At 40.9% G+C, this 17,081-nt stretch overlaps 1 protein-coding gene across 14 annotated transcripts in view; it reads right to left on the bottom strand.

Moving 5' to 3' along the window:
• PDLIM5 (PDZ and LIM domain 5) overlaps positions 1 to 17,081 on the bottom strand; it is a 230,558-nt gene that overhangs the window by 49,359 nt on the left and 164,118 nt on the right. For 8 of the 14 annotated variants that reach the window (XM_054028930.1, XM_054028937.1, XM_054028939.1 and 5 more), the window contains 4 exons: positions 14,347 to 14,475; positions 13,753 to 13,959; positions 12,082 to 12,231; positions 11,369 to 11,503 (listed from right to left, as the gene is read on the bottom strand). The exons of 4 other annotated variants lie outside the window; for them this stretch is intronic. In XM_054028930.1, the coding sequence (XP_053884905.1) occupies positions 11,369 to 11,503; positions 12,082 to 12,231; positions 13,753 to 13,959; positions 14,347 to 14,475 (621 nt within the window). The remainder of the gene's footprint in view (positions 1 to 11,368; positions 11,504 to 12,081; positions 12,232 to 13,752; positions 13,960 to 14,346; positions 14,476 to 17,081) is intronic. 2 more of the 14 variants (XM_054028931.1, XM_054028938.1) reach the window with 2 other exon arrangements.

The raw sequence follows: 17,081 nt of genomic DNA, 5'->3' as shown, positions 1-17,081 counted from the left end.
TGATGTGTAAGGGTGGTAACAAAATCTTCCTTGATTCAACAAGTGGTGGATGCTGAACACTTTTTCTCCCAGGCTCCAATGACTGTCGGAGTGGCCAATCTTTCTTGATGTAGTGGGAATCTCTTGCACGACTATCCCATTCGCAGAGAAAACAGTAGTTCTTTGTGTATCCAGTCTGCAGACCAAGCAAGAGAGCAACAACCTTCAAATCACCACAAAGCTGCCACTGATGTTGGTCATAGTTTATGCACCTCAAAAGTTGTTTCATGTTGTCATAGGTTGCCTTCATATGGACTGCATGACCAACTGGAATTGATGGCAAAACATTGCCATTATGCAGTAAAACAGCTTTAAGACTCGTCTTCGATGAATCAATGAACAGTCTCCACTCATCTGGATCGTGAACGATGTTGAGGGCTGCCATCACACCATCGATGTTGTTGCAGGCTACAAGATCACCTTCCATGAAGAAGAATGGGATAAGATCCTTTTGACGGTCACGGAACACATCACCTGCCAGGAGATTCCACTGCTGTAGTCTGGAACCCAACAGCTCTGCCTTATTCTTGGGTAGTTCCAAATCCCTGACAAGGTCATTCAGTTCACCTTGTGTTATCAGGTACTTTCAGAGGAGGAGGATGGGAGAAAATGTGGGTCCTGTGACATTGATAGTTCAGGACCAGAAGTTTCATCCTCTTCCTCGTCTGACTCAAGTGAGAATGATTCTGGTGCATCAGGAACCGGCAGTCCTTCTCCGTGGGGTACTGGGCGTATAGCTGATGGAATGTTTGTATAATGCACAGTCCACTTTTTCTTCTTTGACACACCTTTCCCAACTGGAGGCACCATGCAGAAGTAACAATTGCTGGTATGATCTGTTGGCTCTCTCCAAATCATTAGCACTGCAAAAGGCATAGATTTCCTTTTCCTGTTCAACCAGTGGTGAAGATTTGTTGCACAGGTGTTGCAGCATATGTGTGGGGCCTACCTCTTGTCCTGATCTCCAGTTTTGTAGCCAAAATAAAGGTGATAGGCTTTCTTAACCATAGTAGTTATACTGGAATAACATGATGCAATTCATATCATGTATGACGCAAAACCAGCTTCAGATTGCATCATTTATTGTTTTGCCTAAAAAGCAAGTACTGTCCAAACCCAGTCATAGATTTATTCATAGATCCAGTCAAAGATGTATTTTAGTCATTTCTGGTTTAAATTGAGATCCCTTCCCTTTATAACTCACTTATCCTCTGCCATTCCCAAGTCAAGGGTCGTATATACTGACCCAGTAGCATATCTTGAAAACTAGAGCCAATCAACAATTTTGAGCATCATTTTCGTTCTCAGTGACCCAGAATTAGTAAAGTTTGACTACATTTATTTCAGAAGCATTTTGGCTGTAGAGCAGTGAAATTGTAATTTGCCCGCAGAATGGTTCTGCAGAGTACCTGGTGCCAAGAATATGGAGACAAAAGTCAAGAGAAATTGTAACAAATTCCCAATCCCCCCACAATCCCATTCATCTTTATAAAAAGGTGTTTACATGTCACATTAAGAATATAAATATTTATATGTGGCTAAAGGTAACAATGTTCCAGTGATTTGTAAAGGAAAAAACATCCCAGGATTAAAAAAGAAATAGGGTGGGTGAGGCAATTTTATTCATGCTCTGTTTTTCACATCAAGTTCTGTTAAGGAGCATACATAATCCCAACATCAGCAGCACTCTAAAATCAACTTCAAAGCTTCTTTCAGAATAAACAGAAGTGTATTGCCTCAGAGTATGCACCAGTTTTAATCCTATGAGGACATGCTACATTCCTTTTAAGTAATTCTGCAGGCTGTAATGTACCAGGTACGTGAAGCAGAAAGGTACAGATAGTGCTGCATTGTGTTCCTATTATGCTCCCTCTAAAATGCTGCCATTCAGCAAGAGTAGTTGCCATAGGGATTAATTTTAGGAAAAGATCTGATATTTGCAAATTAACAAAAGCATGTCACTTCTTTGCTTCACATATAGTAGGGATAGGTCTCATGACTGGAATGTCAATATAGAAGGATACCGCATGTTCAGAAAAGACAGGCAGGGTAAAAAGGGAAATGGTGCTGCATTATAGAGCAAGAATATATACTCTTGTTCTGAGGTCCAGAAGGATGTGGGAGGCAGACTAGTTGAGAGTCTCCGGGTAACGATAAAAGGGGTAATAAACAGAGGTGACATTATGGTAATGGGGTCTACCACAGACTGCCAAATCAGGAAAAGGAGGAGGAGGCACTTCTAGAACAAATAAGACATATCCAAAACACAAGACCTGATAATAATGGGTGACTTTAACTACCAAGACATCTATTGGAAAAGTAATATGGCAAAACACAAAATTTCCAATAAATTTTTGCAGTGTATTGGGGACAGCTTTTTAATCCAGAAAGTGAAGGATGTAATCAGGGGGAGCACAACTTTAGACTCAATACTGAGCAACAGGGAGGTACTGATTGTGAACCTAAAGGTAGAAGGCATTCCTTGATTCTATGGAATGGAAGGAGTGAGAGCACCGGAATAAGGACAATGGCCTTCAAAAAAGCAGACTAACAAACTCAGAGAACTGAACTGATAGTTAAGGTCCCATGGGAAGAAAATCTAAGAAATGGAGTTCGGGAGAGATGGCATTTTCTCAATGAGACAACAGTAAAGGTCCAACTGCCAACTATTCCGAATCAAAGGAAATATAGGAATAATGATAAGAAACTAGTAAGGCTCCATCGGGAGTTCTTTAATGACCTGAAAATCAAAAAAAGAATCCTACAAAAAAGTGGAAACATGGACAATTTGCTAAGGAGAAGTCCAAAAGGATAGTACAAGCATGTAGGAACAAAATCTGAAAGGCTAAGGCACAAAATGATTTACATCTAACAAGGAACATAAAAGGCAGTAAGATGATGCTTTAAATACATTAAGAGCAAGAAAAAGATGAAGCCTAGAGCAGGTAGGGAAAGAGCCAATAACGGATTACATCAAAAAGACTGAGGTGTTTAATGCCTATTTTGCTTCAGTCTTCACTAAAAAGATTAATTGTGACCAGATACTCAACACAAGTAATATTAACAACCAGGGTGAAGGAATGCAAGCCAAAAGAGGCAAAGAATAGGTTAAAGAATATTTAAGTACATTAGATGTATTTAAGCAGGCAGGGCCTGATGAAATTCATGCTAGGGTACTACAGGAACCAGCTGAAGCAATCTCAGAATCCTTAATTATCTTTCAGAACTCCTGGTGAGGTTCCAGAAGACTAGAGAAGGGCAAACATAATACCTATCTTTACAAATCGGAACAAAGAGGATATAGAGAATCATAGATGAGTCAGCCTAACCTGGATACCTGGAAAGACAGTGGAACCAATTATTAAACAATCAGTGTATAATCCTATTATCCTCCAGGTGCTTACATAGAATAGCCAGGATGGATTTGTCTAAAACAAACCACACCAAACAAACCTGACTTTTTTGAAGGGTTACCGGGGGGGGAGGGAGGGGCGCGCCGAGGGGGTGGTGAAGGGGGAAAAAGCAGTAGAGATGATATCTTGATTTTAAGAAAGTCAGTCTTTTTCACACAGTCCCACATAACATTCTCATAACTCAACTAGGAAAATATGGGCTTGATGAAATACTGTAAGGCGTGTGCACAACTGGTTGAAAGACCATACTCAAAGAGTAGTTATTAATGGTTTACTATCAAACTGGGAGGGTGTATCTAGCAGGGTCCTGCAGGCGTCAGTCCTGAGTCTGGTACTATTCAATATATTCATTAATGACTTGGGTAATGGAGCAGAGAACATGCTTATAAAATATGCAGATGACACCCAGCTGAGAGGGAGGGCTTGCAAGCACTTCGGAGGACAGGACCTTGACAAAATTTGAGAGTTGGTCTGAATACAACAAGACGAAATTCAATAAAGACAAGTGCAAACTACTTCAATTAGAAAGGGAAAATCAAATGCACAACTACAAATTGGGGTATACTGGTTAGCTGGCAGCACTGCTGAAAAGGATCCAGGGATTATAGTGGATCACAAATTGAATACGAGTCACCAACGTGAAGCAGTTGCAAAGACAACGAATATTCTGGGGGAGCTGATAACTAAGGCTACGATTTAGTCACGGAGGTCACGGCAGTCACGGATTCGATGACTTTACTGGCCCTCCATGACTTCTAGGGCTTCAGGAGGCGGAGGCGGGACTGTGTGGCCCTGCCCTGAAACGGGTTGGCTGCAGCTGGACATACGTGCCCCGGCCCCATGGCTTAGTTCCGCTGGGGGCTGAAGCTGGGGACACGGGCGCTCTAGCCCCACGGCTTAGTTCTGCCGAGGGCTGCAGTCGGGGCCGTGCACCCTAGCCCCGCAGCGTCCCAGGCTTGGGGGGGGCTGCAGCTGGGGCTGTGAGCCCCTATCTGGCAGCTGCACCGGGGGGACGTGTGTACACCTTGTGGCTTCCCAGGGCCGTGCGCCGCCCCCCCCGTCCACCGCAGCTGGGGCTTGGCGGCAGCTGCAGTTGGGGTCGTGCACCTCTGTCCCGCAGCTGGGGCCAGCTCTAGAGCAGAGGCTGTGTGCTCCCTGTGCCTGCGCCCCAAGCCGTAGCCACTGGTGGGGGGCTTGGCCTGTCAGTCACCCCCTATGGGACTCCATTCTTCCCCCCCATCTAGACCTTCCCCCAGGTTATTTTTAGTAAAGTCACGAATAGGTCACCAGCTGCGTGAATTTTTATTTATTGCCTGTGATGTGTTGTCATAACTATAAAGGGAAGGGTAACAGCCCTTCTGTGTACAATACTATAAAATCCCTTCTGGCCAGAGACACCAAAATCCTTTTCCCTGTAAAGGGTTAAGCAGCTCAGGTATCCTGGCTGTCACCTGACCCAAAGGACCAATAAGGGGACAAGATACTTTCAAATCTTGGTGGGGGGAAGGCTTTTGTCTGTGCTCTTTGTTTTGGGGGCTGTTTGCTCTTGGAACTAAGAGGGACCGGACATCAATCCATGCTCTCCAAATCTTTCTAAACAAGTCTCTCATATTTCAAACTTGTAAATAACAGCCAGGCAAGGCGTGTTAGGTTTATCTTTGTTTTCTCAACTTGTAAATATTCCTTTTGCTAGAGGGTTTACCTCTGTTTGCTGTACCTCTGAACCTAAGGCTAGAGGGGGGTCCTCTGGGCTCTTTGAATCTGATTACCCTGTAAAGTTATTTTCCATCCTGATTTTACAGACATGATTTTTACCTCTTTCTTTCTTTAATTAAAAGCCTTCTTTTTAAGAACCTGATTGATTTTTCCTTGTGTTAAGATCCCAGGGGATTGGATCTGGACTCACCAGGAATTGGTGGGGGAAAGGAGGGGGGATGGTTAAATTCTCCTTGTGTTAAGATCCAAGGGTTTGGATCGGTGTTCACCAGGAAATTGGTGAAGAAGTCTCTCAAGGCTATCCAGGGAAGGGAGTTAGTACTTGGGAGTGGTGGCAGCAAAACCAGATCTAAGCTGGTAGTTAAGTTTAGAGATTTTCATGCAGGTCCCCACATCTGTACCCTAAAGTTCAGAGTGGGGAAGGAACCTTGACACCTGTCCGTGACTTTTACTAAAAATAACCATGATAAAATCTTAGCCTTACTGATAACAGTCTTCAAATATGTGAAGGGCTGTTATATAAAGAAGATGTGATCAGTTATTCTCCACGTATACTGATGGCAGGACAAGATATTATGGGCTTAATCCGCAGCAAGGGAGATTTAGGTTAGATATTAGGAAAAAGCTAACTAGAAGGGTAGTTAAGCTGTGCAATAGGCTTCCAAAAGAGGATGCAGAATCCCCATCACTAGAGGTTTTTAAAAACAGGTTGGACAAAGCCCTGTCAGGGATGGTCTAGGTTTACTTGGCCCTGCAACAGCACAAGTAGCTGGACTTGATCACTTCTCAAGGTCCCTTTTAGACCTACATTTGTACGATTCTACATAGACTCAGACTTTAAGGTCAGGACCATTGTGATCATCTAGTCTGATCTCCTGCACATTGCAGGCCACAGAACCTTGCCTGCCCACCTGTTATAAGACTCCTAACCTATGCCTGAGTTACTGAAGTCCTCAAATCGTGATGTGAAGACTTCAAGTTAGAGAGAATTCACCATTTACACTAGCTTAAACCTGCAAGTGACCCATGCCCCATGCTGCAGAGGAAGATGAAAAACCCTCAGGATCTCTGCCAATCTGACCCGGGAGAAAATTCCTTTCCAACCCCAAATACGGTGATCAGTTAGACCTTGAGCAAGACTCTCCAAGCAGATACCTGGGAAAGAATTCTGGTACATCAAGGAAAAAAACATACCTTTAGAGCTGTCCCACACGCCAATGGATGCCAGCACTGTAAATCAATGTCACTTCAGAGATTAATACCGTGTGGAAGTGCTTTAGCAACAAAACACTCCATCTCCAGGTCAGAGTAGTTGGGGAGAAAGCAAATGGATCTCATAAACCACCTCAGGGTGGTAGAGTAGTAGCATTAACGAGTTCCAAAGGAGAGCTAGGTCCATCTAACCTGTGATAGGTGTACAATATGCAAAAGCTTAACATTAAGACTCTTTGGGGGATGGTGAAAAAGGAAAGAAAGAACAAAATGGTGTGATCCCAAAGCAATACTACCTACCAAAACCCTGAGTTTGCTGTAGTCCTAACCAGCAAGTCAAATAAATGAGCTGCATTTGCCACAATATATTTGTCGTTTTGCAAAATGGATTTATCTAACATGGGTCTAAGAAAAACAAAACAACAAAGCTGTCCATGCTCCATTACCCACATTATGTTCTAAGTTGCAACAGTCCCATTTTCAGAAGAGTTTTCCTACTGTATAATTTAGTGCCTTCTCCTCTTTGGCTAAGGATGCACAATTCCTATTACAGCTGATTACTAGCCATTAAGTTGTGCAATCATGTGGACTGCTTCTTAAAATAACAATTAATCTTCAGCGCTACATCCTATGCATGTACTATTTCAAGACAATGTATGTTGCAAGTATTGCGTATGCATTCTAATTGCTAATTTCTCATTTCTGCTGATTTATTTCCTTGAAATCTCATAAGGGCTGTTGTCCTCTGTCATAATTTACCATTTTTACCGTAATATGCGCTCATCTTAAATAGAAAATGTGTGCTTATTTACACTAATTGGGTTTGAACTTAGCCAGGTGACTCTCTTGTATTATCAAATGATGACACAAAGTTTTGTGTCCATCTACTGCTAAGCAGTCCTTTTATCCATATTTGCACTGGGATTATAGGATATGAGAGAGAAGTTTGAGCACTATCTTGTCCTGAAGTGTTTCCCTTTTTTTTTTTTTTTTTTTAAAATTAATTTGTAGTCCAATTTTCTCTTTCATTGTTCTGGGCAAACCCTCAAGGTAGCAGTTTAAATAGAATATTCTCAAACAGACAGATGATTGTTTTACTCCCAAATCTTGGTTCATGTCCAATCTGTGAAATTAGTAAAAAGCTTTGTTGATTTAAATCAACTAAATAGAATAAAAATACACATGTAATCAGGGCCGGCTCCAGGCACCAGCCTAGCAAGCAGGTGCCTGGGGCGGCCAATGAGGGGGGGGGGGGGGGGCGGCACGTCCGGCCGTTTGGCGGCGGGGCCATCACTCCCTCTCGGAGCGAAGGACCTGCCACCGAATTGCCGCTTTTTTTGGGGTGGGGGGGGGTGAGGGGTTGCTTGGGCCGGCAAAAAGGCTAGAGCCGGCCCTGTACATCATACCACCATCCAGGACCCCACACCAATACCTGCCTGCAGAGCTCAGAATTGAGGTAGCCCAGAGAATGAAACATCCTTAAAGGGGCATGATCAGGTTTTATTTTTTTTTTTAAACTATCTAATTAAAAATAATTCAATGCCTGAAAAAACAGTCTTTAAAAACAAAGTCTGCTGATACTATTTAAAGTGTTTGACTCAGGGGTTCCTGCTCTCTGGGTATTAATTTGAAGAGCTTTTTGGGAAGGCCAATAGCCAAAGTGACATGGGCTGGTGAAGAAATGTTTTCCCATCCTGTAAGAATTTTTGAGATTAAAAAAAAAAAAAAGTCCCCATCCTCAACTGGAACAAAGTAGAAATCTCAAATTTTCATAAACCAAATAACCAAAAAAATTCAATTTGGGTCAATCAAAATGTTTTATTTAAATAATTATGAAACACTTTCAATTTCAACCTTTTCTTTTTAAAAATTATTTTAGTATAAATTCAATTAAATTTCAAAACAAGTCATTCTGAACTGAAAAAACAAAATTTTTCACTTAGAAAATGTCAAAACGGGATGTTTGGACTATTTTGAAATGTGTTGAAACTGACCGTTCTCCACAAACAGTTCAGGTTTTGATGGAGTGGCATTTTTCAGTGAAAAAAACATTTGAAAAATTCTTGAGCAACTCTAAGAATGACTAATGCGCCCCAAGGTTTACCCCTCATTCTCCCTCTCCGTACAAGTGCTGTCTCCCAATTTCACTTTCCTCTCATGGTGTTTGAGTCAGTAGCATATTTAAAAACCTCTCCTCCTCCTGCTCTGCATAATTTAACCTTGAATATTACAGGATAACTTTACCCAAAAAGGGGGAAGGGGGAAGAAAATTCCTGAATTAACTGGAAAAAATGCTCTCTTCCAAATCAGAGACACACCCAGAATATTCACCCAAGATGACATGGTCAGAATGGAGTCAGTTCAGGAATTTCAAATGTCTAACACAAAGTCATAATTTCTCTGTTAACAAAGCCTACAAAAAGCCTTTTAGAAATAAAAACGATCCTCCCATCATAAAAGTTAGACCAATAAATGTTCAGTGTTAGCAACAGGAATTCTCTCTAGTTTACATTCCTTGTTACTTCTGTTTAATTCATAATAACTGCAGCTCACTTGCTGTCAGGGGACAGTTGGGAGTGCCACAGCTAATCTCAGAGACTGGTTGTTTTTCTACTGTTAGAACTGCTCTCTGCAACTCAATTCAATGCATCTCTTTGTGACTTCGCTAAGAAAAAAAAAAATCTCCCATAAGAAACAGCAACAAGCAGGGCTGGCTCCAGGCACCAGCTGAGCAAGCTGGTGCTTGGGGCGGCAGATTGTTCGAGGCGGCATTCTGCCCAATCCTAGGGCGGCACGGATGCTTTTTTTTTTTTCCTGCTCTGGCTGCCCTGTAGGGGGCAGTGGCGGCGCAGAAAACCAGAGCGCCCTGCAGGGCAGTCCTCTTCCTTCCCTCCCCGCCCGGAGCAGAGCACTCGCAGCACGTGGCAGTGCAGCAGGAGGGGCCGCGTGGCAGTGCCCCTGCTGTAGCCCTGGCCGCCCCCTTCTCTCTCTCTCCCGCCCACCCCTTCCCTCTCCCCCGCCTCGCAAGCCAGTCCCCCTGCACTTGTGCACCGCAGGTTTTTTTTTTTTTTTTTTTTGCTCGGGGCGGCCAAAAAGCCAGAGCCGGCCCTGGCAACAAGGAAAAACCATCAAAGATGGGTTCAGTTTTATTGAAGTCAGTGAATTAAATTATAAGCACCATAACTTCCAACTCCATTAATGATGCAGGGAATAAAGACATGGATGAAATCCTGGCTCTACTAAAGTCAATGGCAATACGATTGATTTCAGAACTTCAACCAATGGATTCAGATGTGCCAAGAGTATTATAAAATCTTTCAAAACTTCTAAAGGGCTTTTCCCTTTTGCTGCACATAGAAGACTAACCTCTACAGGATGTCACAAAGAAAAAAAAAAAAGACAGCTGGTTCTTAACTCATAGACTCATAGACTTTAAGGTCAGAAGGGACCATTATGATCATCTGGTCTGACCCCCTGCATGCTGCAGGCCACATGACCCTTCCCTGGACTCTGCCATTGAAGTCCCCAATCCTGTGTTTTAGTGACCTCAATCGGCAGAGACCCTCCTGCTAGTGATCCCTGCCCCATGTTGCGGAGGAAGGCGAAAAACCTCCAGAGGCTCAGCCAATCTACCCTGGAGGAAAATTCCTTCCCGACCCCAAATATGGCGATCAGTACTACCCCGAGCATGTAGGCAAGAGTCTCTAGCCTGGCCCTTGTTGGCCATTATGCTATTTATGTACCATTGCTTGGTTTTCCTTGGCTACTATGTTTTCCCATTAAACCATTCCCTCCATAAACTTATCCAACTTAATCTTAAATCCAGACAGGTCCGTCTCCCCCACCGTTTCCCTCGGAAGGCCGTTCCAATATTTCACCCCTCTGACGGTCAGAAACCTTCGTCTAATTTCAAGCCTAACAATTTACTATATGAACTTAAGCCTGCCCTAACAAAAATAATTTTCTTCATTTCTGTTTAAAAGTCGACGCAGCAAAATATGAAACTGAAAATAAATGGTTTGAGGATATTTTTCCTCACATGCCTTCAATGTATTTATTTGGCAACTTCTCCCAAAACAGGCTGATTTAACTTTTGCTGAGGTCCAAAGTGATGCCAGCAGCCCCAGAATACAAGAGAAAAAATGTACCTTTGCCTCGCCCACCATTTTTTGCTACAAGTGGAGCTCAACTGCACCTAAAAATTGGGCTCTGTCTCCTTAAAGTTCTCTATCCAGGAGAAACAGTGCTGGTAAGTGCACTGTTACCCATCTGGAAGTTCCCCTGTTATGTGTTTGCTGAACATAATTAACGAACCATTGCCATTTAAAAACCAATACAGATCTGTGGCTTTAAGAATGAATTCCATTAGATAACAGTAGCTTCCAAGGAAGCTGATTCTAACATAGTTGCAGTTGGGAAACAGGAACAAAAAGTTCTGGTACATCTAGCCTCACCAGCCCTTGAGCAAAGGGTATAAATGGCAATTATGTTTACAAATATTTATTTGCTGTACAACATGCCAGTTATTTGTTTTTATATATGAAAAATCAACCTTTGAGAAATAGAAGTTCTTTGTTCCAATAGCTTAACATGGCTTTCTTGCTCATCAAACTGTTGCAAATATCTCACTCCTATTAGAAATCCCAAGTAATCGTTTTTTCTTTCTTCTCCAATAAATTAACCGGAGTGGTCATGCCTCCATAAAACTGACTGTGCATTACAAACTGTACTGTGTACCTCAAAGTCACACAACTGTAGGTAAGAAATTTTTGCTCAATTAATGGGACATTAACTATGTTAGGACCACCAAAGTGCAGATTAGTTCCACAAAGAGGTGGAATCAGTAGTATACTGGACCGGTGATATCATGCAGGAGAGCATATCAGACAGATCACTTAGAAGATGCAGTCAACAGAAAAAGACACCGATACAGAAACTCATGTCTTATTAGCCTTCAGTGACAAAAGAGCATCACTCTCATACAATACCTCTCTTTCTTTTGCAACTCCAAAGCACTTGTTGATTTCCTTGAGGGCCTGATACTTTGTAGAGGAGGAGGTTTAGTGATAGGGGTGATGAGAAGGGCATCCAAGAGCGAACGGTAGACGTTAGGATCGGAGAGTCTAGCAAGCATTTAGAAAGACTTGGTAAATACACTAGCTATCCACACAAAGATGAAAACTGACAGGAACTACTAAAATAACATGTGAGATCTGAGCTTCCCAACAGTTTCCATAAGAGTGTGACAAGAATTGTAACTGGAAAGTGATCACTCCCTCCCTTGAGAAACTTATTGAGAAACCACTTCAGTGTCTGCAAAATCATTTAATAACTAAAAACATAATAAATGTTTAGATAGTCATAAAATATCCCAGTATAGCCGATGGCATCTAAGGATCTAAAAGCTATTGATAAATATCAATTAATCTTCAAGCACCATGCAAGGCAAGGGGGTATTAATTTATCCAGATAGAAAATGGGCATCATGAGACTCAAAAGTTAAAGTTATTGCCCCAGACTTTGCCAATAGCAGAGTAAAACATAGGAGACTATTCTATTCTAACCCCATGCACATATTGCTAAGGTGAAAGTTAACCGTTTCCGATTTTACATCTCTCCCAGTTAACTCCTAAGTGAGCATGAGCTTTTTGAAACTGATTGATAAAAATTAAGGCGGCTCCGTTTTACAGCTGATTTCTACCTGGCCCGTACAGCAACAGCAGCAGACACGGCAGCGGCAGCACTGCTTATAACTTTTAAGCTCTGCCTGGAAGGAGAAGGAACAGGGATGGGAGAAAACTTTGGCAGATCTTCCAATGGATTTTCAGGCAGCGCTTTTCTAGTGTAGAAGCTTTCATCGAAAAGGGGAGAAAACAGAGAGAAAGGAAAGAGATCTCAACCAAGAAATAGTAGAAGCAGCTTGAAGTAATCACTGAAAACTGTGCCATCATGAAGGTGCCATTTCAACGCATAAGTTGGTGGAAAGACTACTCTGTTGACCCTTAAACATGAATATGGAAAAACGGATTTTTCTTAGGCACAACACTCTTAAATGATCAATACAGCTTTCAGTAAAAAAAAAATCTAATTCAGTACAACAATTCACAACCTTGGGCCCTTATCCTATAATTAACTCAGTCTGGGTGCAGGGGGTCCACTCACACAGAGCATGTTGTAGGATCAGGGTCTTGGATTCTCTGACTAGTTCTTCATGAGAGCATCAAAATGAGTTTGAAAGTTATTCTGCTGATCACCTTAAAATCAGAATCAGTATAATATTATACCAAAATCATCATTTAAAAGAAAAAAAGACATTAAAGGTACAACAAATAACTAGTGCACATCACAAAAACTGATTTTCAAAAAAAAAAAAAAATCACTATTTTCAGGTTTTCCTTCTATTCGCCTCTCTCCATACCTCTGTCTTCACTTTTTCTTACCCTCCTCCCCCCAGTCACTGTCCCCAGGAGGGAGGAGAATAAAAAGAAAAAAAAAAAGGGGGGGGGGGAGACAAAAAACCCCAAAACCAACCCAAAGATAAATATACTGAAAAATATTTCGGGGAAAAAAAATGTTAAAAGGTCCATTTAGAACCCTGGAAAACTTCAACTTAAAAAATTTCCACACACTTGTTTTTCCATTTTTCAATCGGTTTCAGAAATAACTAAACCAAACACATGAATGACAACATCATTTTGCAGTGCAGCTTTGATTTAAATAGAGATATTGTCACGCTTTCACTTAACAGTCTGCTGTGTGCACATCATAAATTTTACCTTGTATGACTTAAAGATGATCTAGACTGAGAACTTGAGATTTTAGCAAAAAGGACTTGTTTCAAAAGAAGGCACAAATATATAATGCCTGCCCAAAAAAATATCGAGAGGGTAAAAGAACATTATATACACATCTAGCATATTTTAGGCAACAAGAGCAAGGATCATGAAATCAAAATGAATATGACAAAATAAAACACTTGCCTTCCAGAAAACAAAGTCAAGTATATGGTTACTGTTACTGATTAAGAGCAGTAAGCCTTACAAAGTTTCGTTGCTACAAATCTGTCTATTTAAAAATTGAACTGAATCACTGCTATTTATAAACTTACCCTAATTTTCCCCTTCACTGCATTTTTCAGGAGAAAAGCATTTCACTGCTAGGTCAACATATCATTTTGGTAAGGGACTAATTCCTTTATGGCACTTCATCACACAATCCAAAACAGCATTTTACTGTATTTTGCTCCAAGAACTCCATGTTAGTGGATAATATGGCAATGCACATTTTACAGCATCATGCCGTAAAATGAGATGAAACCACATTATTTTATATTATTTGTATTCCAATTTTAAGATGGCCAAGATTTGTGTACCTGTCAGGAATAGGAGGCACCGAAGGTATGGATTCCACGTGTTGGACTGCACAAGGTGGCTCCGCTGGTGCAACTGTGAGCAAGGGTGGCTCAGAGGTCTGTGTAGCTACTGTGTGCTTATCAGATAGAGAACTTTCTTTACCGACTTCATTTGTTATTAAGCTTGCTGGACCTGGAGCACTCAACTCGGCAGACTGAGTTATTTTCCTAGTTGACATTAATTTAACAAGAAGTAGTTATGAGATCAGATATGCAGAAGCATTGCAACTGGAATTCTTTATTTAATAAAAAGATAAACAATAGCTGCTATCTATTTCTAACAGGGGTTTTATTTGTGACAAGATGCTACTGGTAAAGGGCAGCAAGGCATAGGGACTCTTCTACTGTGTTATCTTCCAGATTAACAAAAAATGCAGCAAGAAAAATAGGACCAGCCACAAACTGATTCCTCAGGGCAGTAGCTTTTTTCAAGGTTTAACTTTGATAGCCTACAAATAGCCTCATTTAACAATGAAAGCAAAGTATGTAACTTTTTTTTTTTAAAATAATGATTCCAGCAATTTTAAACAGAATGTGTGACATAAGACACACTACCTAGCGTAAGTAGATGCCACTTTAGACACTGTGGCAACTTGACTACTGACACTTAAAACCTGAACAACAGCAGGTGGATGAGGTGCACACTTAGGTAAGGCTTCCAAAGGATTGTCAAACAAGAGTTTTCTAAGGCAAAAGAAAGCAGAGATGTAAGTAGCACACTAAGCAGAGAAAATAAATATAAAAAATCCCCACAGTATCACAGTGTATAGCCTCCAAGGAAAATAATTACTTTGGTTATATACTAAAGGAACTATGGTAAGTTAACAGTAAAATATACACGTCTGCTAGTATTTTGTTTGTATTAAATCTTTGGCAATCAGAAGCCTCCCACCGCTCTCCACCCCATTTACACAAAGTTCTGTAAATTTAGAAATTTTGATCAAATTTCAGATTTTGGCAGGTGAGTGGGCAATTCATACAATTTTTCCCTCATTTTTCAACCCAGGAGATGGCTAAACTAAAAATATAGAAAATGATATTTGCGTAGTTCCCCTCTAGCGTTTTTTTTTTTTCTTTTTTGAACCAGCCCTAATGACAAACACAGGGATTTTGCCCTTTCTAATTATTTTCTGGAGCTGCCCTTGAATTCAGTTCTTACAGTCCCATTGATTTCACTGGGCTCTGTACGAGACACTAAATGCAGAGAAATAGTTTGATATCACATGAGCTTGTTCTCCTTTGGGGAATTTTTCAGTCATGTTTGGATTTACACCCTCATTTCTTGTAGAACAGTTACTTTATATTCTTTTTGCTTTGTTGGTGGCTAGAAAAGGGAATTACTTTAACACTGGGTTTTTATTGCAAAAGCATCAGCTAAAGATTACACTTATTTCAGAATATACTATTGGCTGCCTTTTAATCAGAAAGAGCACTTCAAGATTTGACTATTCATATTTAAAACCATATATTAAAGGATAATGTGCAAATTTGTGATATAGTAAGAATACCTAATTCAAAGTATTTCTTAGACCATTTGAAAAGTAAAGACTAACATTCCAAATTAACCACTTCGCACACATTACTTTGGGGTTATGTATTTTCCCTCATTTTAATGGGAACATTCACACTGACAACACACCATCCTCAAAAGTTGTTTTTTATTTTAAAGCAACCAAACTGCTTTTTTTTAAATCCACCCAAAGACATTTGTGACACTGTTAAGACATGTAAAAAGCGACCAAGAGTCTTGTGGCACCTTATAGACTAACAGACGTATTGGAGCATAAGCTTTCGTGGGTGAATACCCACTTCGTCAGACGCATGGTAACTTTTCACAGATGTAACTGAACAACCTAAAGACTCTTGTTGCCACTGACCTGCTTCATATTATGTCTGTCTATTTCAAGGTATCTGGGACACCTATTTTTTTCTGGAGGTTAAAGTTGCCTGGGAAAGTATTGAATGAGTGATCCTTGAAGGAGTGAATGGGTAAATCCATAAAAGTAATTTTTAAATTAGTTATAAACATTTAAACATTAGGAGGCGTAAGGAATGCCCACATTTTAATACAACAATTTTATATGGGGAAATAAACAACAGACCAAACAAGATACAGCAGTTTGGTATATTGCCTCATGACTAATTTGCACTTTAATTACAGGAATGAAACAACAATTACAATCATTTTACTTTACACTGTGAAATCTGCCAAACAGGCAGTAAGGCTGGCTTTCATTCAGTAATAAGTTCCAGCTTCTTCATAAGCTGTAACGGCAATCAAACTCTCTCCTTTTCTTGGGTTCAGAAGTGGATGACACAAGTGACTGATTTCAGCCAAGGAAAGAGCTAGACCACCAGGAAAAGGAAGATCTACGCTAGCTCAGTGACAATAAATGCAGGACATAAGTGATGAGATTAAGTCTTCTGACCCTTGGATAGCCTTTTTCTGCATTGCTAAATATATGATGGCTTTCACAGCAATTACTCATTAATTTCAGATGGTCATGGTTTTGAAAATAGGACTTTTTTGGAGATCAATTTAAGATGTATGCTACTTAAAGAGTGTTTGAGACAACAGCCTTTCACCGCTTAAGAACATAAGAATGGCCATACTGGGTCAGACCAAAAGTCCATCCAGCCCAGTATCCTGTCTATCGACAGTGGCCAATGTCAGGTGCCCCAGAGGGAGTAAACCTAACAAGTGATATCTCTCCTGCCATCCATCTCCACCATCTGACAAACAGAGGCTAGGGACACCATTCCTTACCCATCCTGACTAATAGCCTTTAATGGACTTAACCTCCATGAATTTATCCAGTTCCCTTTTAAACCCTGTTATAGTCTTAGCCTTCAGAACCTCCTCAGGCAAGGAGTTCCACAGGTTGACTATAAAGTAGTTAATGAAAACAATGAGCTCGGTTCATAGAACACCATTAGTAGCCAATTATTTTCAAATGTCTTTACTACTACAAACTACAACACCCCCTCCCCCCCCGCGTGCGCACACACACAAAACAAAGCCGCTCAGGTTAGGAACTGTCTAGGTGTTCTGGATTACTTGTTCTTGTAAGTGTGAGGTAATACATGAATTTACCATACCAACAAAGAGGTACTTTCTTTGGCGTAAGAGGGATTATTTTCCAGACTTGTGAGTGAATTCAGTGCTTAAAGACTGAGATCCGATTTCAGCCTGGCATATCTAGTCTCCTCAGAATGCATTCCCCAACCCCCCCCCCCCCCCCATAAGAACAGGAACCATACACAAGCATCAGCTAAATTACTTTCCCTTC

The sequence above is a fragment of the Malaclemys terrapin genome, chromosome 5 (genome assembly GCF_027887155.1).
Source record: "Malaclemys terrapin pileata isolate rMalTer1 chromosome 5, rMalTer1.hap1, whole genome shotgun sequence".
Lineage (NCBI taxonomy): Eukaryota > Metazoa > Chordata > Testudines > Emydidae > Malaclemys > Malaclemys terrapin.
Note: the sequence above shows the minus strand (reverse complement) of the source record. Positions and strands in the feature narration are given on the sequence as shown.